Source organism: Hemicordylus capensis, chromosome 6 (genome assembly GCF_027244095.1).
Source record: "Hemicordylus capensis ecotype Gifberg chromosome 6, rHemCap1.1.pri, whole genome shotgun sequence".
NCBI classification, from domain to species: domain Eukaryota; kingdom Metazoa; phylum Chordata; class Lepidosauria; order Squamata; family Cordylidae; genus Hemicordylus; species Hemicordylus capensis.
In genome coordinates this window covers 91,654,012-91,678,236 of record NC_069662.1, presented here as the reverse complement: position 1 = coordinate 91,678,236, position 24,225 = coordinate 91,654,012, and the positions used below count along the sequence as shown (strand labels likewise).

Below are 24,225 nucleotides of genomic sequence, written 5' to 3'. Positions count from 1 at the left end.
ATTGCAGTGTGAATTTTTGTTCTGAGTGTGCTCCACCATGTCAAACTCTGAGATTTACGATGACCTATAAATAATTGTGGAGCAATAAAGGAGCTAACAAAGTCAAGAGGCATTCATGATCAAAGAATCTACACATATGTGCAGAGGGCTCAGAATCTGTGACATTTTTGAGGGTCCAAAGAAAAACAAATTCAAATCCAGGGCAGATTGCATGAGATGAAGTTGAACGGTAGAAGTGTCCAGCATTGCACCATTGAAGGCTAGTCCATAATGGAGCTCTTTTAAAGGCTGATATGTGAGTTGGCTGTCTACTTTCTCAACACTTCATAGTTTGCCACTATGATGGACTATGATGGGCATGCCCTCAACTCCTGCCTGTGGCTTCCAGCGGCATCTGGTAGGCCACTGTGCAAAACAGGATGCTGGACTAGATGGGCCTTGGGCCTGATCCAGCAGGGCTGTTCTTATGTTCTTATGACTGATTTTCCATGTATATACCATTTTAGGGAAGGTCACAAGATAAAAGCTGGTCTAAATAGGCTACCTTGTTTTTTCACTCAAAGTCAGTCCTGAGCCATTTCACCCTCTCGTAGTATTCATTCATTCATTCATTCATTCATTCATTCATATACCTCCTAATATGTGCATCTCTAGGCGGTGCACACAATTTAAAACACAACAAATATAAAACATGGTAAAACAAAACCATTTCACAGAATAAAAAGTTAGAATTTCATGGGATAAAAACAATTACACCTTTTGAAATTAATTTCAGTTAAAAGCCTGAGAAAACAAGTATGTCTAACTAAGTGTGTCTAAAAGCAAACAGAGAAGAAGATGCTGTTATTTTGACAGAGAGCATATTCCAAAGCCCTGGGGCAGCCACAGAGAAGGCCCAGTCCTGAGTTGCCACCAAACGAGCAGTGGCAACCATAACCAGACCTTTCCAGATGATCCTAATAGGCAACAGGGTTAATGACAGAGAAGGTTCTGTCTTAAATACCCTGAACCCAAGCCGTTGAGGTCTTTATAGGTAAAACCAGAACTTTGTATTTCACTTGGAAACATATTGGCAGCCAGTGCAGTTCTTCTAAGTGGTCTCCGTCCATCATACAGATGAGCTTCACGCCTGCGTGAAGAAAACCTCCGGAACACTCACAAGCTAAACCTTTTCTGGCTCTCTGATAAGTGGATAGGCTCCTCCCCTCACACCTTGGTCACGTGCTCCACACCCTCCTCCTCAGTTCTTTTTTGTCCGCTGAAGAGGAAACTTCTCAGGATACACTTTCAAGCTTTTCTGTGAAGACAAACATCTATATTTTATTTTTGTGTTTATTCATTCTCATCTCCTACTTCATATACTTCTCTTCTTTTAGTTTTGCGTTATTTGTTTATTTTTCATGGATTGCCAATCTCTTACTCCTCCCCTGTGAGGGGAATTACTATTTCTTTCCTCTGGTGTATGGCTGGCAATGTAACATTTAAATGTTGTACCCAATGCCAGTTAGCCTTCCCCTCATCCGATAGCCACAGACTATGCTCGTTCTGCCTGAGGGAAACCCACCTCACAATGACTTGTTCTCACTGTCTAAAATTTTCAGAGCAGGCTCAATGCAATAGAGCCTCTCGTTTACATCTTTACCTGTGGAAACGTGCCCTGTCTGCCTCTACTGCTATGGAGCAAGCGTCTAGCGCTCCTCTGATGCCTTCTGTGAAAGGAGCTGTGTCTTCTGAAGTGCTAGCCGCGCCACTGGGAGGGCCTGGGACTCCTCTGGAGACTCCCTCTGCCTCCATTCTACCACTCATGCCATAAATTCCACAGCCCTCTGCCCAGCAGACTTTGGGGCTCCTGGATTCTTCGCAAGCCTTGCCCCCTGGCAGTTCTGGGACTGCAAGCCTCAACCTGGCCAGTTCGCCCAGACTCTCCTCTCAAGGGTGAAAAAACACAAAAGGAAAAGAGACAAGGCTCCCAATGCTTCAGCTCCGAAGCCAAAGAAAAGAAAAGCACCAGCAGCTGAGGTCCGAGCGCCAAACGGATTGGCAGGTTCCGCTGCGGGGCATGCACAGAAGCCTCCTGCAGGGCTGAAGCTGTCAGAGCCGGCCCCCAAGCCGATGAAGTCGGCACACAAACAGAAACACGGTGCCGCAGCACTATCACAGGAGTCTGAGCTCAGGACCAAGGCGGGACTGCCAGAGGCGTCCCAGCAACCCCTGTCAGAATAGCCCATAGGGCAAGTGCCACAGCCACTTTCTCTCCAGCCCCGTTCATTGTGACGAGCCCACTGGCCTCTGCCAAAAGGACCAGCTCTCAGGACTGGATGGGACTTTGTTTTGAGTCTGATGCAGATCCATGGCAGTCTGAGGACCCCGGCGAAGAGGACTACACCCGGGAATTTGCATCTAGGAGGGCTGATTCACCATATCACTCCATTAGATATTATTCTTCCTATCACTTTGATAATTATGAGGTCGACAGGAATGACCCAGAAAGGAGTGAATACTCTAGTTACTGTGATCCATATGAGACAAGCAACTACCACCCAGACCAGGACCAGGGTCATATGAGGTGTGCCTATCCAGGCAGGCCCCATACATGCCATAGGGATTGCAGGTCTAGATCCCGCTCTCCTTATCGGCCATATCACGGCTGTCCAGAGGGCGTTCACCTCCACCCATGCTGCATCATTGCCATCACAGAATGGATCAGGTTGCTTCCCAAGCATGGAACAGTTCAACACAACGTGATGCCATGACTGCATCCCAATTAGCTCAGGCACCAATATGTGCCCATCCAGGATCAACGCATGCTCCGATACCCTGGGTAGAGCACCTTAAGCCAGACAAAGCCTCATCTCACCCTGCTAAACCTGTGGCTCTCCATTTCATGGACACTGTTTCCCCAGTGCCACCGGAGAAAATACAGGAGTCTTCGGACTCCTCTTTAGATTACGAATCAAAATCCAGCGCGTCCTCTTCAGACAAGGAGGCCTCAACCTCTAACCATCGAAATGGCAGCAACATCAAGGCCCCCATCTGTCACGCCCTCGATCTCAGACAGCGAGGAGGAAGGGGAAGCTGTCAACTTTTCAGCCGATGCAGGGGTGTCTGAGGTCAGAGCTCGGGGTCAGGGGTGTCTGAGGTCAGAGCTCGGCTGTCAGTTTCCAAAAAATGGCTGAGGCAGATCCGGCTGATGATTTAGAGCAGGCACAACAACCTGAGGCAGCAGAAACCGTGACAGACCAATCAGAAGAGGAGCTATGCAAGGAACCTCCACTGACTCCACAACAGAGGCATGTTACAAGATGAAGAACACAGCTAGAAACTATCAGGAGGATACTATCAGTACGCCTCTTGCAGAGGGCTGATAAGCCTTGAATTCCTGCCAGCTGGGAGCTCTCGGCTTGTGCTATAAATTACGTCACCAGCTTTCTATTCACTGCTGGAAAGCAACGTTTGTCAACTTTCGTGTCGACAGCTTGCAGCCAAGCCCGATAAAGAAGAACTGTTCTGAGCTGTATCTTGTTCCTGCAGCTCCGTTTGGTACTGTGAACTTCCCTGCCAGGTGGCCAGATACTGACACCACCTTCCCTTCAGGAGACTTGAGGTCCTTTTCAGTCCAGGTATCTAAAATGGCCACGGCTCTCAGAATACAGTTGCAAGAAGAGGCCAAACCCTCCTCTAACACCCTTTTAGATATACTAGAGGGGGATTCATTAAAGACAGTGGCACTCCCAATGAATCAGGCATTACTGGACATTGCTCAAAGCTTTTGGAAAAAGCCGTCCTCCGTGCCCTCTACTTCCAGAAAGGTAGAGAACCTGTGTAGAGTCAAAATGGAGGACTGTATGTTTCTGCAAAAGCACCCTGTTCCGCTATTGTGGTTGAGGCAGCACAGGCAAAGTCTAGGAACAAGGCACCGTCGGTGGACAGAGAAGGTTACAGGCTCGACTCCATGGGCAAGCACCTAGTTCTACCATGCAGATAAAGATTGCCAATTATCAAGCATTTATGTCAAGGTACAACCACCTGCTATGGGAGAAGCTGTCTACTCATCTGGACTCTCTCCCCTCCCCACAAAGGGCAGATATCCTTGCCTTACAGAAGGAAGGATGCAAGCTGAGCAAACAACTCTTACAAACTTCCAGACACTCCATGGACTCTGCAGCTAGGTCCTTAATGGGTGCAGTTTCACTACACAGACATGTGTGGCTTTGGTCTTAGGGTATGAACCCAAAGGCTTGGACACGGATTGAGGACCTTCCATTTGATGGTCTGGCCTTGTTCGGAGGGCAGACCGATGAAAGAATAGAAAGGGTGCAAAAGATGAGGAAAACCGTGAAATCCATGAGCTTCTCCTCATCTTCATCAAGTTCCAGATTTAACAGGCCTTTTCGCTCGCAACAACCTTTCCATTCCCACTTGTCCACACCTCAGACGTATGACCAACCATTTAGTCAACCCCGATACAATCAATTCAATATGCAGTACAGGAAGCGCGTTCCCTACTAACAAACCTGTCCAGCCGAAGCTCAAATCCACTACATTTCAAAAGAGATCATGACTATCCCTGGATAGGAATGTGTTTAAAGCTTTACCTGAATCGCTGGGAGAGCATCGCATTGGATGCCTGGGCCCTCACCATCTACACATACGCTATGCTATAAAATTCACAGAATGGCTGCCAGATTTGGGCAAGACAATCACCCTTGTGACAGCCACCCTCCAGCAGGAAACCGGAACCCTCCTCCTAAAGGGAACAATAGAGAGTATTCCCTCCCACCTGGGGAATGGACTCTTCTCCCCTTACTTCACCATTCCGAAAAGGGATGGTGGCCTAAGACCCATTTTGGATTTACGTCTCCTGAATACTTATGTAAAATACAAAAATTGCAGTTGACACCAATGACACCACATAAAATTCTTAGGAGTCATTTTCAGTTCAATGATGGCTACAGTGAGCCTTCCAGTAGATCGGGTCGGGTGGATACAAGATCTAGCTCAACAAATATGTGGAAGGGCCACTCATATGGCTCAAAGTGTCCAGTGCATATTAGACCTCATGGCCTCCACAACTGCTGTTCTGCCCATGGCCAGACTGCACATGCGACCACTACAACAGTGGTTCCTAGATGCTTTTCAACCACTCACGGACCACAATTCCAGAGTGTTTTGTATTCCAGCTCAGGTCCACAATGCCTGTACAAGGTGGACTGTTCTACAAAACCTCGAACAATCCACCCCATTTACGAGAGCCTCTCCACAGGTGCAGCTGATGACAGATGCCACCGAGGACATGACAGACAACTCTACGACAAAGGCATATATAAACCGTTGGGGGAAACTGGATCCCACACCCTCATCTCTCTCACTCTAAAGATCTGGCACAGGGTGACAGTTCATCGGGTACATCTGTCTGCAGTACACATCAAAGGACCTGACAATACCCTGGCAGACAATCTAAGCTGGACACAATCTTTGTCCCAGGAATGGAGATTGGACCCAGGAGTCCCACAAGATGTTTTCCAACTTGGGGATCTCCACAAGTAGGCCTTTTTGTGAGCAAATTCAAGCGTCAATGCCATATCTACTGTTCCAGGGCAGAAATGGGAACAGACTCCAGGGGAGATGCCTTCATAACGACCTAGTCGGGGATTTCCCTCTATCTGTTTCCTCCAGTCCTCTTCTCCAAAGGGTCCTCCAGAAATTAGAGGTAGAATAGGCAAATTGCATCCTAGTGACACCCTGGTGGCCTCGCCACCCTTGGTTCCTTAATCTCCTACACCTCTCCCACGGGTTGCTTCATTCGCCTTCCTCTCCTACCGACCTTGCTATCACTTCAAGAGGGACGGATCATTCATCCAGATATTTGAAGGATACTCCTAACAGCCTGGTGGATCCAGATATCTGGCCTTTGGTGTTGAGGGATATTATAGCTTCGTGCAGGAAACTCTCCAGTATGGTGTCGTACAAAGCAAAATGGAGACGCTTTTCAGAATTCGTGAAACTGGAAGGTGGGTCTGATCCTGCCATGGCACCACTATCAATGGTCCTGTCATATTTGCTCCATCTAAAGAAGTCTGGACTCTCCATGTCCTCAGTGCAGGTCCACCTGGCTGCAATATCTGCCTCCCACACCTTACCTAACTCCTGTCCTTCTCTGTTCAACTTGCAGGAGGTTAAACAGTCTCTAAAAGGTTTGGCCCATCTCCACCCAGACACACCCTCGGTGGCCCCTTCATGGGACTTACCACGGGTACTGTAGGCTCTTATGGGTAAACCCTTTGAGCCCATGGGACATGCGACCTGAGATTCTTAACCCTTTAAACCATTTTTCTGGTCATGATCACATCAGCCAGGAGGGTGGGGGAGTTGAGGGCATTACGTTGTGATCCTCCTTATTTGTTATTTAAAAAGGACAAGGTTGTTTTGAGGGTTGATGTTTCTTTTCTCCCTAAGGTAGTGTTGACCTATCATAGGTCGCAGGCGATTTCCCTGCCAGTTTTCTTCCCTAACCCATCTTCAGATTTAGAACATAGATGGCACACCTTAGATGTTAGAAGGGTGCTGGCCTTTTATGTTCACCGCACAGCTCCCTTTAGGTCCACTACAGCGCTGTTCATTATGGAGCACCCTGTAAAGGCCAAAGGGTGTCGTCTCAATCTATCTCAGCATGGATTGTCACGTCAATCAAACTGGCATACCAGCTGGCTGTGTTGGATCCCCCTGCCCCACTGAAAGCTCTTTCCACCAGGGCAGTGGCCACCTCCACAGCCTTTGACAGAGGACTCTCCTTGGCTTCCATATGCCAAGCTGCGACATGGTCCTTACCATCGTCCTTCATAAAACATTATGCACTGGACATCAGGGCCCATAGTGATGCGGCCTATGGGAGGTCGGTTTTGCAAGCACTTTTTCAATAGCTCTTGATATATATTTTTTCTGCAGTTGTGTATGCTCTCTAGTCTCTACCTTTGACTGGTTGTGTAAGTTAAATAAAACTACTTTGTTCACAGTTTTGCCCACCTTGCTCTTTCAAAGCATGGGGCTTTTGGTTTTTTCCTAGTCTCTGTGCTCTGCTTCCCACCTCCAGGGTCCTGGAGCTTGCAATGCGCCCATCTGTGTGATGGACAGAGACCACTTAGAAGTACTATGGGTTGCTTACCTGTAACTGGAGCTCTTCTGGTGGTCATCTGTCCAGTCACACACCCACTCAGCCTGCCCCTCCGCAGAGCCTATTCTTGGCGGACTCTAGAACTGAGGAGGAGGGTGTGGAGTACATTACCAAGGTGTAAGGGGAGGAGCCTCCAGTCTATCAGAGAGCCAGAAAAAGATTAGCTTGTGAGTGTTCCGGAGGTTTTCTTCATGCAGGCGTGAAGCCCATCTGTGTAACTGGACAGATGACCACCAGATGACTACTCCAGTTATAGGTAAGCAACTTGGAGTTGTTTTAAAATCAATGTTAATACAGTCCCTTCGGGTTGTCCCAGAGCCTAGTCTGGCTGCTGCATTCTGTACCAATTGTAGTTTCCGGACTATATACAAAGTCAGCCCCATGTAGAGTAGTCAAACCTGCATGTAACCAGCATAGGCACCACTGTTTTAGGGTAATTTACTTCCAGAAATGACTGTAGTTGACAAAGCAGCTGAAGTCAATAAAAAGCACTCCAGGCCACTGCCTCGAAACCAGAGAGAATTTGGGATCCAGGAGCACACCCAAGCTACATACCTGGTCTTTCTGGGTGAATGTAACCCCATCCAGAACAGGCAGATCTAAACCATCTCTCAGGTCCTGACCGCCCCCCCCCCCCCCAGTCAGTATCTCCATCTTATTTGGACTCAACTTCAGTTTGTTATCCCTCATCCAGCCCATTACTGCCTCCAGGCAAGCATTTAGGAAAGTTATGTCACTAACTGATGAGATAGATGTGGAGAAATAGATCTGGGTGTCATCAGCATTAAGGATGTGTCCATACCTGTTTGACACCTCCTTAGGGAAGCGCTGAACTGCTTTGGGTGCCAGCATTAGAACCAGTTCAGCGGGGTGGGGATTGGTTCCTTTTAAAATCAGGTAAGCAGGACCTTACCTGCTCCTCCGCCACCCCACTACTTTTCTGGGCACAGTGCTCACTGTTCAAAAGGCCACTCGCAGCTGCAGCGCTGCTCCCATCAGCCTGTGCTTGACATTGGCATGCACATGGCCACTGCGCATGCACGGTGGCCATGTGCATACTGACGCCGGCTGGGCCGGGCCTGCCACCTCTGGCCTCCACAGCTGGGCTGCCTCCGTGGCAACCAATCCTCCTGGGTGCGCCTCAGCCAATCAGGTGCGTCCGCCGCCCAGCCAATCAGCTGCGCTCTAGGACGCACATTCCAAGGCACACCCAGGAGAATTAATATAATAGATGTTTGCACCAGAGCATCAACAGAATCACTAGCAGTGCCAATTGTAAACCCTTCCAAGGCTTCTTGGAATCCTATTGGATCCAATAACTTTCTCGAGCAGACAAACCTAATAGGTCCTTCACCCCTGAAGAGGTGGGTTGTGCTTGCAAGTCCTACCTTAATCAGTTGGTGGTCTGTTCATGGCAGTGGGAAGTTCAGAAGTCCCCATCAATGGAACACCACCTTGATTAGAGCAAAAGACCAAATTGAGTGTGTGACCAGCATTATGCATCAGTTTAGAGACCAGATGGGATTGGCCCATAGTCATCATGGATGCTATGAACTCCTGAGCCGCTCCCGGAAACTTGGTCCCGAAATAAACATTCAAGTCCCTCACCAACAACAAGCTGGGCAACTCCAATGCCAATTCTGCAACTAGGTCCATCAGCTCAGTTAGCAACTTTGGCAGGGGGGATTTGGATATGAAATATTCCTAAGTGATTATTCTGGGAATCTTTCTTCTTAGACTTCAAGTAGGGCCTTGCTTTCATAGAAATGTATATGAGTCTAGTTTATTTTTTACCTTCAGTGCATAGGAGAAACTCTTTTGCTAGTTGCACTGCCTGGTTTAGACAATACTTTTTTAAAGACTACTTTTGCTGCTCTAAAGGTAGATTGTTTGTATGGGGGCATATTTTGAAGCATTTTGAAATATTGGCACCTTCTACAGTGTCCATGTGCTGTCTTTGTAGAATGGAGAGAAGGATCTACTTTTAGACATTTGAACTGCTTTCTCATCAGGATATTTTTTTTTTAAACCAAGAGTTCAAAAGTCTGTAATCCTCTGGATATCTATATCCTCTGGATTTAGACCTTTTTTATTTTAAAAATGAACCTTTGTGTTAAAATGACAGTGGCTAACATAAAAAATGAGCAATGACCTTGGCAACTATAGAACATTTGTTAATACTGTTTATTATCTTAGTGCTAATGGAATGTTGTTATAAACCTTCAATGAATAATAATTTTCTGTAAGTTATACCATACAACAAGGTGTGCATTATAATATGTGATGTAAATGGCTGCTTGACCTATACACTGTGAGATGTAGGATTCTCATGTTCTCACACAGTGTTTTCACATTTTGTATTTTTTAGTCTATCTCTCTTTCATACACATACCTTTATTTTTACAACTGAGTAATGAGTAGGGGTCAATTCTTTAAAGCTTTTTCATGACTTCTTTTGGTATCGGTTTGTGGTTTTTTTAAAAAAAAAACAACCCTAATTAACAGACCTAGTTAAAAAGCATTGCTCTAATTTTATTTTTCAAATTATTCTTAAAATATAGCCAGTAGAGAATATTTTCTAGTATAATCAAAGCAGTAAAGCCTCTACTTGCCCAATTCCATATGTGCCTGTAGTGGACTGTACCATAGAAAAGGAAAGGTTGTGCTGTCGAGTCGGTGTCAACTCCTGGCGACCACAGAGCCTTGTGGTTTTCTTGGTAGAATACAGGAGGGGTTTACCATTGCCTTCTCCAGCGCAGTATGAGATGATGCCTTTCAGCACCTTCCTATACCAACAGCCTCCTGCTCGCAGATTGCTTCCCCACTGTGCCATTAGGTGGCTGGACTGTAGCATACTTCAATAAAGAATTAGTGACTACTTGTCATAATGGCTCTTCATCAGACTGGAGGGAGGTTTGGAGTGGCTGCAGCAGGATTCTGTCCTGGGCCCAGTACTCTTCAGCATTGGTGTCAGTGACTAAGATGAAGAAATTGATGGACTCTTCATCAAATTTACAGATGGCAGAAAACTGTGAAGGATAGCTAAGACCTCAGACTTAAAATGACCTTTATGGAATGGAAAACTGGGCTGAAATTCACAAAATGAAAGATATATAAAATAGATTGTGTTCAGAGGAGGAAGACTAAGATGCTCTTCTCACGATTATGGAGAAGAGCCTCTCGGGGGGTTGCAGGGAGATCGGGCTTAACCCGCGCTCCCCGCACACGAGCAGCTGTCTGCTCTGGGCGGCTGCAGTGCCTGCCCACACGACTGCCGGCTTCGTCACAGAGCCGGCCGGGGCTGGGGAGTTTGGGGGTCATGCAGCCCCCGGTAGCTCCAGTATGCCGTGCGTGAGTGCGCAGGGCATACTGGAGAGACCCTCGAGCCGGGAGGCTGCTTTTAAGCCTCCTGGTTGGGGGTCTACTCGTGAGTTGCTGTGGTGCGGAGCCACACCGTGGCAACTCACAATTAGAAAAACCGGGTTTGCAGAGTGCTCGCTCTGCAAACCCGGTTTAAGGGGAGGGGTAGTTTGGCGGGTTAAGCGCCAGGAAACCACTGGGCTCGCCTGCGAGCCCGGTGGCTCCCATGATCAGGCGAAATCAGGCTAGGCTTCCCTAGCCCGATTTCTCCTGATCATGGGAATAGCCCCTATGATGGTCACAGGACTGGAAAACAAGCCCTATGAGGAAAGGTAGAAGAAACTCGTGTGCTTAATTTGGAGGTGGGGAAATGATAAATCTGTGAGGGTTTTTTTTGGTTAATCCATTCCTTGATCCAGGACAGCTTTTAAATGGTGCTTTAGTTACTTTTAGTCCAGTCCTGGAATAGAGGCAGTTCTTACAAACAACCAGCAGCAAGAGCATTGAAAGCAGTTTGCACTTGCCTCTCTGTAAAAATATATATATTTCATTAAACCATTAACCTTCCTGATTTGGCTCCACTGCCTTGTCCTTCTGTGCCACAACTCTTTCCACTGGATTCTACATTCTCCAGGCATTTGAAGAGTGTAGTAGTAGTAGTAGTAGTAGTAGTAGTAGTAATAAATAAAATAAACTTTATTTGTTAGCTGCCCCATAAGAAATTGTTCTCTGGGTGGCTCAAAACAAAGGATTAAAACTTACAATAAAAACACAACACATTAAATCATAGACCAAAAAAAAAGTTTTTAAAAATACAAAATACAATACAAACCAGCTTAAAAGCTCATTTTAAAATCAGTTAAAATACAAAACAAATCTGAAAACCCGAATTTCAGGTTTGGGTTTGCCATCTTCTATCACAGAAGAGGGGAAGGACTGGTTCTCTGTTGCTTCAGAGGGCAGGACTAAACATAATGGACTTAAGTTACAGGAGGGGAGATTTCAGTTGAACATTAAGAGAAGCTAGTTAATGATAAAAGCAGTTCCAGCTATGGAACCAATTACTGGGAGAGGCCTTCCCTTGCTAAAGAGCTTAGGGCAAAGGCTGTACAGCCATCTGTTGGAGAAGCTCTAGTTCTGGATTTTCTGCATCAAGCAGGGTTTGGACTACAGGGTCCCCCTCTAGCTCTGTGATTAGATGAACAGGGGAAAGTATGGTAAAAGTTTGGGATAGGAGAAAAGAGCCTTATAGAAGATTTGCTTGAGTGGGAGAATTGGAATAATGAAGGAATCTCATCAAGGATGGCGAGTCTTAAATATAAGACTCCAAAGAAGTCTGGAATCCAAAGAACTGCACAATTAATTCTGTGTGCTCGCGTGTGCTCAATAACAGCAACTTTCTCCATTATCTTTGTTTGGATTCCAGTATCTCTTGGGATCCCAGCTTGTGATCAGGAGTTTGAACCTGATGTGAAAAAACACTGCAGAAGTCTTAAAGAGGTGAGAGGAGAGAGGATCCTAATGAGAGAAGAGCAACCATGTTCTGAATGCCAAAAAATGAAGAAGAAGAAGAAGAAGAAATAACATGAGACAAGGAAAGCAAGGAAGAGATTTCAAAGGTCTAAATGGGAAGTTAGGAGAATATGGTTAATAAAAGCAGAGCAAATTCGAGCAAATTCTATACACTGTTCCAGATAGTGAGAATTGTTTTATGGCATGGTTGCCCAGAAAGGGTCATTACCTCTTTCTGCAGCACAAAATCAATATATTATAGTTGGCATGAATGTTGTTTTCTTTTCTCTCTAAATTGTGGGAAAGCAATAATGAAAGTGCCTATTATTTATTTTTATTTATTTTCCTACAAGCGTATTAGTAATCTTTCCAGTAGAAATTGCTCACAGCGATATACAAAAATGCTTATGAGAGATATCTAATATGTTAAGAGTAGCTTTATACTGATGTAATCGTTTGTATAGTTTTGGTTCTATTTGGGATAACCATGTTGTGTTTCAGAAAGCTTAGTCAGGTCCCAACACAAGCATGCCGAAGTCATCAATTACAACAAAACAAAACACAAGGACAGAGTTTTGGAAGTCAGTGGAGTCACACTCAGTAATGCAACCTGAGGATCTTGTCTGAAGCCAAGCATGAAAGACCCTTCCTTTTCACAAAGTTTGCTTTCATTGAGGCTTAATAGAAACATAGCACTGGATATATTACATTTGCCTGCCAGTCAATTATTGAAGTTGGCATTCGCTAGAGTTGTCCATGGAATATGTAAAATGTTGGCTAATACTGCTAGCACTTGACCCAAAACCTAACTGAATAGATCTGTGGACAGTTTTTGGCATCCAAATGGTAGTAGAAGATCAACATGTTAAACTTTAGCAAGTATTTTAAATAAAGATTGACTTGTAACTGCCCAACATATAGAATGGTACGCCTCACTGAATTGCAAGATGTATAGCCAAACTCTGCTCTCCAATGAATGGAATTTCATTTGGCGATTTATGCTTCCCCCCCCCCCCAACCGCAGTGGCAAAATTTAGCCCTATGTTTTTAATGCCTTTTTTAAAATTGATAAGTCACTGGTTGTCTCACTCCATTAAGCTAGTCTAGACTCCAGGCTTGAGTCACATTGGTCTCCTGAGTTTTGAATATTGTAGCAGGTCAGCACCACTAGGTCAATTCATATTTGCTAACTACAAAGAGAAAGTGCAGAGAGAGAGAAAGAGATGATGGATTGTTTCAAAATGTATTCATTGAGTTTTTAAACTGAATAGTTCCTTTTTTAAGTTTAAGAAACCACTTGATAAAATGATGTGCCAATTGTGTATAAATATTTTTACCACAAGAATAAAGGAAGCCATAATTCTGTGGACTTATGTTTTATTGAGTTCATCTGTTCGCATTTATAAAAAGAGTGTGAATAAGGAAAAGAAAATCTGTAGTGGTAGGTTGTGATATAATGCAGTTTCTAGCCACTCATAGTGAAATCAACCATAACCAAGAGTTCCATGATAGGTCAAAATACCCTGAAATGGCTTTGAGCATAAGCTTCAAGAGTCTATAGGCAATAGATTTTGAAATTATCCTCAATGCTGAGGATAATGTTCCGCTCATGTTGAGGGGAAGAAGTAAAAATTTAAGCAATTTTAATATATTGTTCTACAGGACAATGTATTTATATATAAACATGGTCATTTAGAATTCCAGATGATGTTAGCAATATTTCCCCAAGAATAACAAAATTATCCCATGATGTATTGAGAAGCCATATTTATATGTTGATGTTGTTTATAATATATCCGCTGTGCCAGTTTTAAATAATTGCTCATGGTGGGAGAGAACAAAATGAATGCATAAATACCATACTTTCCTTCATGAAAGGGAATGAAGTTATCCAGGAACTTATCAAGGAAGACAAGCAGTTCCTGGACAGGACAGAAGAAGCTCTCTGGGAATTATTTTATTTATTTATTATGTATTTATCATATTTTTATACCACCTGATATATTCATGTCTAGGCGGTATACAAAATTTGAAAACAATATAAAAGCCACAGATTAAGATCCCAAAACACAATAAAAACAATAGCATAAAACAGTTATTAAAACAAATTATTAAAATTCTAATTAAAAGCCTGAGAGAACAGATGAGTCTTTAGGATCTTCCTGAAAATAGAGGAAAAGTTGTTCTTATTTAAGCGGGAAGCATATTCCAATGCCCTGGAGCAGCTGCAGAGAAAGCCGGGTCCTGGGTCGCCACCAGTTAAGCCAGCAACAACTGTAACCAGACCTCTCCAGAAGATCCTAACAGGCGGCAGGGACAGGCGGCAGGGTGTATGACAAAGGAGGTGCTCTCTTAAATAACCTGGACCCAAACCATTAAGGGCTTTATAGGTCATAACCAGCACTTTGTATTTCACCTGGAAACATAGCAGCAGCCAGTGCAGTTCTTTTTAAAATGGTGTTACGTGGTCCATGTTGTTCCAGATACCAATCTGGCTGCCGCATTCTGCACCAATTGTAGTTTCCAGACTACATGCAAAGGCAGCCCTACGTAGCATACATTACAGTAGTCAAACCTGGAGGTTACCAGGAACACAATTGGAATGCAAGTTGAGGAGAACCCAGCTCAAAATTGACAGGACACAGCACAGAGCCCATGGGAAGGTTTATGTGGAAGCAGTGCATGCAGCAAAAAACCAATTCTAGTCTGCTTGCATTGCTTCTACAGGTTAGCATTCAGCAGAGTTGTTCCAAGTTGTGAGGAGTTTGATTCAGGCTGCTTCCATTTCAGACCACCAGACCCCAGAGACTGTGTCCTGCTGTCATGCTTTTAATGGGTTAACAAATACAAGAGACAAAATCTCTTGTATTTTGGCCAACTTGGGCTCCACTGTTTTTGTAGAGTCTATTAACGTGGTGCCCAGCAATCCCTCTTGCAGTATTAGATTGGAACAGTTTCACTCTGTGATGCCTGATGTGGACAAGCTGCTTGGAGAGGTGCCTACCTTTAGAGCCTACCACGTGTTCTCTGGATCCTTGCCTGACTTGCCTGCTTCTATCTAGCAGGGAAAATGTTGGAGATGGCCTTTAATAGCATTAACTCATCACTGAGGGAGGGTAGGATGCCTCCTTGTTTGAAGGAGGCAATGATTAGATCACTTCTTAAGAAGCCTTCCCTAGATCCTTCAGTGATGGATAGCTATAGGCCGGTCTCCAATCTCCCATGGGTGGGCAAGGTGATTGAAAGCATGGTAACTAACCAGCTCCAATCAGTTTTGGAGGAAACAGATTATCTAGACCCATTTCAAACTTACTTTAGAGCAGGCTATGGGTTTGAGTTGGCTTTGGTCAGCCTGATGGATGACCTTACCAGGGAGACAGAGGGAGTGTGACTCTGTTGGTTCTTTTGGATCTCTCGGCACCATTTGATACCACTCACTATGGTATCTTTCTGGATCGCCTGGGGGAGTTAGGGATAGGAGGCACTGCATTGCAGTGGTTCTGCTCCTATCGGGCAGATTCCAGGTGGCAGAGCTTGGTGACGGTTGCTCTTTGAAACAGGAGCTATTATATGGATTCCCTTGGGGCTCCATTCTGTCAACAATGCTTTTCAACATCTACATGAAATCACTGGGTGAGGTCACTGGGAGATTTGGTGCTGGGTGTTATCAGTATGCTGATGACACCCAAATCTATTTTTTCTCCTCCTCCTCCTCCTCCTCCTCCTCATCATCATCATCATCATCAGGAAATGGCATTCATTCTCTAAATGCCTGCCTACAAGCAGTAATAGGCTGGATTAGGGATAACAAATTGAAGCTGAATCCAAGAAAGATGAAGGTGCTCTTTGTGGGGGATTGGAATTTGAGGGATGTTAGATCTTCCTGTGCTGGATGGGGTTACACTCCCCCAGAAGGAACAGGCATTTAGCTTTGGAGTACTCTTGGATCCAGGCCTCACCCTGGTATCTCAGGTGGAGGCTATGGCCAGGAGCCCTTTCCATCAACTTTGGCTGATTCAACAGCTGCGTCCATTCCTTTAAAAGAACGAAAACAGTGTTACATCAGCTGGTAACCCCCAGGCTTGACTATTGCAATGTGCCTTTGTACGTAGTTCGTAAACTTCAGTTAGTTCAAAATGCGGCAGCCAGACTGGTCTCTGAGGTAACCCAGAGAGACTATATGCCTATTTTAAAAGAGTTGCACTGGGTGCCAGTATGTTTCCGGGCAAATACAAAGTGCTGGTTATTACCTTTAAAGCCCTGAACGGCTTGGGTCCAGCATGTTGAGGTCATCCGGAGAGGTCTGTCTCCAGTTACCACCTGGTGGCAACTTGGAGCCGGGCCTTCTCTGTAGCTGCTCCTGGCCTATGGAATGCACTCCTGGCAGATATCCATAATTTAGGCTCATTGTTGACCTTTAAGAGAGCCCTAAAAACTTAGTTGTTTGGCCTGACCTTCCAAAGTTTTTAAATTGTTTTTATGTATTTTAATTGGTTTTAAATGGTTCTGGATTATTATTTTTAAATTGTTTTTATATTGTTTTAAGCAGTGTGTTTTAAATGGTGTTTGTTTTTATGTTTTTAAAACTTGTGCACCACCCAGAGCCTTTGGATGGGGCGGTCTAGAAATTAAATTGAATTGAATTAAATTAAATTACATGTACAATTGTTTTAAGGTCATTTACTTCCAGAAATGGATGTAGCTGACGTATCAGCCAAAGCTGATAAAAAGCTCTCCTGCCCACTGCCTCAACCTGAGAAACCAGGGAAAGCTTTGGGTCCAGGAGCACTCCCAAGCCACATACCTAATCTTTCAGGGAAGGAGGTTTTTACAGGAGACTGAGGATATATTCAGCGCCACTAATGCTGAGCAACCAATATGAAACTGTACCTATAAGCAGTGACTTATTGCCATATGGATAAGAATTACCACCGCAGACTAAGTAGCAGAGGGAGGAAGATAAACTATCCCCCATGGCTTTGAGGAACCCAACTCACAGAGTAGTAGATGTATGGTAGTGGGTCTGCTGATTGGGATGGAGGCAATTATGTGCAGACCCAACAGATGATTGAGAGAGTTATGCTTTCTTCCTAGTGCACACATCCATAATGTGATGGAGAGATTGCCACTGACCACTGCCTTTTCCCGCTGATCCTGAAATTATCTACAGGGAGTATGTGGCACTGGGTAGGAAAGTGGGGGAGTTGGAGGTACAAATGGTGTTTTCATCTATTCTTCCTGTGGGAGGTCAAGATGCAAGTAGAGAATGTAGGCTCCTTGAAGTAAGCAGCTGGCTACGAAGATGATGCAACTGATAACAGTTTTGATTCTTGGACCACAGCCAACACTACCTACATAAAGCACTCTTGGAATTAGATGAGGTATACCTCACAAGAGCTGGGAAGAACAACTATGGCAAGAGCCTTGCAAACCTCATCAGAAGGGCTTTGAACTGAATCTGATGTGGTATGGAGAGAGAAAACCCACACCAAGTACAGAACAAAGTACTATGGACAAAAAAACATGTATCAATATAGAAGCCAAATGGGGAGGGGTACTCAAAACTTTGCAAGTCACCACGGCAAGGATGCCAGAAGATGATGACAACTATAGTCTCAGATGTCTATACACTAATGCACAGAGTATGAGAGCATTCTCTGCCCTCGGAATATACTGAGCCATCAGCTGTCCTTTGCCCTCCTACTTGGCGGGCCTCAGAATGGAGGGGCAAATTACTTCACTTTATTCCCCTTAGAGTGGATGTGCTCTACACTCACTTGGCCACTCCCCAGAGGACCCAGGTTTCCCTTCTGCCCAGTCCATCTCATCCCTGACCACTGCTCTCTTCAAATAGGGAGGTACAACCCCTGCAGTAATCCAAGCCCCACCCCCTAGGCTCTCCCAGTCGTGTTGTATTGGCTCATATGTGAACATGCCCCCCTTCCCTTCCTACGCCTCTGAACTCATGATCTTTCCTGATGTGCTGATTGCTTTTTGAAGTCCTGTGTTCCTATCCTTTCTATAATGAATTTTCCATGTCTTATCAGTGACTGCTTATCATGCGTTTAATGTGCCTGGGTAATCTTGGGTGGTGGCCAGCACCATATGTCTCCACATTGTAGCCAGTTCATAACAGTCTGCCTCTCTACAGCTTCCTCACCTCTGTTACTTCTGGCTCGGGTTTTAAAGTCTTTCCCCAGTTCTCTTGGTACTTATAGCTGAGATAATTATAACATTGAGGGTTGCCCATTCCTCTAGGGAGATCATCCTGCCAACATTTAGGAGTGGTCTGTTACAAGTGATTCACAGACGGAATATGAGTCAATAATGTGATGCTACAGAAATATTTTAAAAGCTACTAGAAAGGATAGAGAACCATTGTTCACTACAATCAGGTTACTGTGTGTGAGACATGGAACTTTAAGACGACAAGAAACATAATGGTCCTTGGCTGTAGAATGGAAGATTTTGGTTAAATGTCAGGCAAACAACACTGGTTTAGTAGTGGAACAGGTTTTGAATAATACTTTTACTGGAAGTCTTGAGGCGGCTAGAGAAACATCTGCTGGTGAGGACTGAGAATGATTTCTGCCTCAGCAAATAGGCAGTTATCTATATGACCTCAACTACAATCTTGGATTGGAGCTATGTAGATGAAGGAGCAGGGCAATGCAAACATCTATTTATATACAAAATGTATAGGCTGCTTTTCCATAGTACAAACCAGCATACAATTAAAAGAATAAAAATAGTAACAAACAATAAAACAACATAGAAATGGACTACAGTTTTAAAATAGGGGCTGGCTTGGTGCTCAGTGACACTTACTGAGTTCTATAGGGGGAAGAAAATGAGCTACAATATAAACGAAGTGGAATCAGGTCCTCACCCCACCCACAGGGGTCAGCAGGGCAGGAGAGGCAGGTTCAGCCACCCCACATCAACGGCATCCCTAACTACATGTGGGCTATCGGCCACCTCCTGCCTCAGAGGCAAGAAACCTCTAAATACCAGTTGCATGGGAGTAACAATAGGAGAGAGGACATGCCCTCAGCTCTTGCCCGTGTGCTTCCCAGAGGCATCTGGTGGGCTACTGTGTGAAACAGGATGCTGGAATAGATAGATCGATAGATATATAGATAGATAGATATTTAGTTGAATTTATATCCTGCCCAAACATACGTCTCTGGGTGGCTAACAATTAAAACATATATAAAAATTAAAACAATGCAACATATAACACATATATAAAAGTTAAAACAATATAATAATTTAAAAACCATAAAATTAGCAAACAGTATTTTTAATTAAAAACCTGAGAAGGCTTGGGTAAAAAAAATGGTTTTCAAATGTTTTTAAAAAATAGCCAGAGATGGGGACGATTGTAACTCAGCAGGGAGCGCATTCCACAATCTCAGGTCAGCAGCTGAGAAGGCCCGTCTCTGTGTGACCACCAAACGAGTTGGCGGTGACTGGAGACGGACCTCCTCAGATGACCTCAATGGGCGGTGGGGTTCGTAGTGAAGAAGACGCTCTCTTCTATACCCAGGACCTAAGCCATTTAGGGCTTTATAAGTTATAACTAGCACTTTGTATTTTGCCCGGAAACCTATTGGCAGCCAGTGTAACTCCATCAGCAAAGGAGTAACATGGTTTCTCCGAGATGACCCAGAGACCAGCCTGGCTGCCGCGTTCTGAACCAACTCAAGTTTCCGGACTACATACAAAGGCAGCCCCATGTAGAGCGCATTGCAGAAGTCAAGTCTGGAGGTTACCAACAAATGTACCACTGTTTTGAGGTCATTGGTCTCAAGAAACGGACGCAGCTGGCGTATCAGCCGAAGCTGATAGAAAGCACCCCTGGCCACCACCTCAACCTGAGAAACTAAGGAGAGGTGTGGATCCAGGAGTACTCCCAGACTGCGGACCTGTTCCTTTTGGGGAAGTGTGACCCCATCTAGAACAGGTAGATCAAAATCGTCTCTGGAGTTCTGACACCACACAATAAGTACCTCCATCTTATCTGGATTCAGCTTCAGTTTATTCTCCCTCATCCAGCGCATTACTGCTTCCAGGCAGACATTTAGGGAAGATATGCCAGCTCCTGAAGAAGTTGACATGGAGAAGTAGATCTGGGTGTCATCAGCATATTGATAACACCCATCTCCAAATCCCCTGATGATCTCTCCCAGCGTTTACATGTAGATGTTAAAAAGCATTGGAGAGAGTACGGAGCCTTGAGGGACACCATACTTAAGCTCAGATTTTGAAGAGCAATGATCTCCAGTCGACACTATCTGGAACCCCTCCGAGAGATAGGAGCGGAACCACTGTCAAACAGTGCCTCCCACCCCCAACCCCCTCAGACGTTCCAGAAGGATACTATGGTCGATAGTATCGAAAGCCACCGAGAGGTCCAAAAGGACCAACAGAGTCACACTTCCTCTGTCAATTGCCAATTGGAGATCATCCATCAGGCCGACCAAGGCAGTCTCCACCCCATAGCCCACCTGAAAGCCATTTTGAAATGGGTCTAGATAATCTAGATAGGTCTTGGGCTTGATCTAGCATTGCTTTTCTTATGTTCCTATCTATTTTCCATTTCTTAGGCACTATGCTATTAGAAACGTATTTTGCAAAATGATTATTTGAAAAAACTAATAAAAATAATAGAGGTTTGTGTGCAGTGAATGCCAGCCATTCACTTACAGGGGGACAAGTGAATTGTTGTTCTTGGGATCAATGGTGCAGAAGAATAGAAGCTGCTAAACATCACACTGGATAGCCTGGCCTCCACCCAAAAGGACATCATGGGAAGTACAAACCAGGAAGTCCCTGCAGCAATACCACAATGTTTCTTTATTGTATTCCATTATACATACAGGTTGAGTATCCCTTATCTGGACATCCAAAATCCAGAATGCTCCAAAATCCACACACCATGCCATTAAAAACAGACCAACAAACAAAACACACCAGCTCACTTTAAAAATGCGGTCAAGCCACCTTCTTCAGGGCCAGGGCTGTCATGCCACTTCCCTCAGGACCTGGCCAGGCTGTCCTGCTGCTGCCGCCACCATTGATTTTTATCCCCTGCCACCGCCGCCGCCATTGTTTTCGCCCTCGCCCCACAATGACAACACCATTGTTTTCACCGCCACCATTGTTTTTGCCCCCCCACTGCCACCACCATTGTTTTTGCCCACCGCCACCTCCTCCACTCGCTTCCTTGCTGCCACAATTGTTTTTCCCACTGGAACTCTCACGCACTCTCGCGAGAGTTCCGCCTCACTGTACTGTTTATGGACGATTCCGAAATCCGGAAAAGTCCAAAATCCAGAACACTGCTGGTCCCAAGCAGTCCGGATAAGCGATACTTTACCTGTATTGTATTCTAATTTCAGTGTGCATGGCTTTTTAAAAACTGTCTTGCAGAACAATATATATATTTAAATTCTATTGCATGATATTAAATGTGGTAAAGTAACTCTTAATTGGTGTGTTTTGTCTTATATTGGGAATTGCCTTTCTTCATCCAACTTCTAATGCACATATGCTTTAGAATATCTGTGTTTATTCAGCCCAGGAACACATTGGGTGACATACTAGCATTGTATGCATGGAAGCACATTTCATGTATGCAGGAGTGGAGGAGTGATTTTTCTTGAACTCGCCTTCCTCTGCCCCCTCCAATGCTCCCCGAAAATATGTCTCTGAAAGTCCTCTAACCCTCAGGAACATAGTGTGAAGGGAAGCAGAGGGAAAGGGAGATAGTGTTTCAAACACCCTTGAAACACATTCTTCCATGCATGCAACCAGAAGTGTAGGGAGGCGGGCGGCGGCCTGTGTGCGGCTGCAGTGGCCTCCTGGCCCCACCCCCCGCATCTGACATCAGATGCAGGGGGCCAGCTAGCCACGCCCGTGTGTCCAATGTCCGTCTGGGAGCATGGTCTCCCAAATGGGGCCGTGCGGAGATCGATCGGCCCCACTGCTTTGGCAGAGACACTAGGAGCGGCTCTCCCTGCCTTTAAGGCAGGGAAAGTCACTCCGGCCACGCTGCCAACACAGCACGGGCCAATTTCAGTTCCAGGTGGGGCTGTGCAGCCCCCTTTGGGACCAAAATTATGCCCTCCACATCTGACGCCAGATTCAGGGGAGGGCGTGTCTGGGGCTTCCCCTGATCGGTGGTGGCCCGGGTTCTTTGAACCAGTTCACCCAATGGTGGCTCTGCCCCTGCATGCAACATTAGTCAGTATGTCATCCAGTTAAAATAGCTTTGTTGATGTTAAAATTGCCATATTGGACCAGCTTAAATAATAACAGAATATTAAATGCACTGGAAAAATGCTATTAGTGTCATTCATTTAGTGATTATTATAATGTTCCATACCCTACTTCCATGTAGTAGCAGCACCACATTCCATTTAGGAGCCATAGTGTTTGAAAATTGTTTACTGTATGTTCATTCACATGAAGAGTCACAGTGTCAGCAGCTCCCAGGAATGTGCATATTTCAAACATTATAGCCTTGACACTGAAAGCCACAAAGAGTAAGTGTGCTTTGACTGTCTATGCATATATACTGATTGATTCAACCCTGACTCTGGGTATGCCAAGAACCTGAGAAATTAGGCTGTACTGTAACAGCAAAATATGATGCACCAATGATACATTAATACCTCTACATTATATTGGGAACCCAAGGGCAAATCTTCATTTGTGCAGCATTATATTGGACTTGGGATCATAGGAACATAGGAAGCTGTCTTATACTGAGTCAGAAGATTGGTCCACCTAGCTCAGTATTTTCTACATAGATTGGCAGCGGCTTCTCCAGGGTTGCACGCAGAGTCTCTCTCAGCCCTGTCTGGAGATGCCAGGGAGGGAATTTGGAGCCTTCTGCATGGAAGCATGCAGATGCTCTTCCCAGAGCGGCCTCATCCCCTAAGGGGAATATCTTACATTGTTCACATATGGTCTCCAATTCAAATATAAATCAGGGTGGACCCTGCTTAGCAAAGGGGACAATTCATGCTGATGATCATGAAATAGTTCTTTTATGAGATGCCAGGCTTTTAGCCTTTTCTGCTATAATTTTGTTAGTTTTCTTCAGTAATTGAGCCTTTTCATTTTTCCCTGCAAACACAAAATCCAAGCAAAATGTCTCCACTGTTGTAAAGACCCGCCTGATGAATACTCAGTGCTGAATAAATGAATAATAGACTGTAAGCAGGAAATCCTTAGATTATAGGTTTGTGGGATATAAAGCAATATATGATCAAACAAACCTATAAGGCCAGGAGCTACACTACAGTTGGGTATGCTTCATTTTAACTTTGTTACGATCTGAAGGATATATATTCTTATGAATGTCCATAGGGATAGCCTTTTTTTAAAAAACCTCTAGAATACACTACCCCATAATAGAGCATTTCAAGACATTATTGAACAACAAAAATGACTGTGTTACAAGGTTTGAGTTCAAATGTTCAAGAGTGGAACTGGCTGTAATGGTATATCTGTGGAAAAAAAACCTGAAGCTTGTGGTGAAGTTGGAACCCCAGTGCCAAAGCACAACATATAATTGGGCCTAATTTTTTCCATATGTATCAACAAAAACAGCCCTTGCTGCCATGAGAGATGAAAGCTTCCCTTTTTGTCATATTTTTATTTTGTATATAATTCCAAGCCCTTTACAATTTTGTAGGCTTTCTACCAAAACATGTCAGAATTTAGAGGAGATGAGCTGTCATCCTTGACCCAAGCTTGTATTTCTAATAGAAGAACATTCTATTGAGGATGAGTGCAAAGAGGGAAGGCCAATTCCTTTTTGTTCCAATTTGAAATGAAACAATTCTTTTGTTCATTGTTTGAGCTGGCTAACTGAAAAATACCTAGCAGAAGTAGTGATTGAATTCTGTTTAGAAGACTCACAGACTATTTTAATAGGTGTGAGGAAGTTTGAAATACACGTATTTTGTCAGAACTGTCTCAATTGGTATTGTTTTCATACTTCACTTACTACTGATACAGGGTGGAAACATACGGCCATGAACCACATTGCATTACTACAGCTGTGATAACACATTCCATGTGATGGCTCGAACATGGAGCCATTACGAAGAGCTGGTTAGGAGCATGGGAAGCTGCCTCATACCCAGTCAGAGGTCCCTCTAGCTCAG

At 44.6% G+C, this 24,225-nt stretch overlaps 1 protein-coding gene and 1 long non-coding RNA gene across 10 annotated transcripts in view; one reads left to right on the top strand and one right to left on the bottom strand.

The window, feature by feature from the left end:
• BBS9 (Bardet-Biedl syndrome 9) overlaps positions 1-24,225 on the top strand; it is a 430,545-nt gene that overhangs the window by 357,030 nt on the left and 49,290 nt on the right. For 7 of the 9 annotated variants that reach the window (XM_053261612.1, XM_053261621.1, XM_053261608.1 and 4 more), the window contains one exon: positions 11,958-13,402. The exons of the other annotated variants lie outside the window; for them this stretch is intronic. In XM_053261612.1, coding sequence (XP_053117587.1) covers positions 11,958-12,115 — 158 coding nt within the window. In that variant the 3' untranslated portion in view covers positions 12,116-13,402. Of the gene's footprint in view, positions 1-11,957; positions 13,403-24,225 lie in introns of those variants that run through there. 9 annotated transcript variants of the gene reach the window in all.
• Positions 1,029-24,225, bottom strand: part of LOC128329841 (uncharacterized) — a 31,380-nt gene continuing 8,183 nt past the window's right edge. Inside the window, exons 2-3 of the long non-coding RNA XR_008309816.1 lie at positions 8,560-8,625; positions 1,029-1,297 (exon numbers count right to left, since the gene is read on the bottom strand). This is a non-coding gene — a long non-coding RNA (uncharacterized LOC128329841). The remainder of the gene's footprint in view (positions 1,298-8,559; positions 8,626-24,225) is intronic.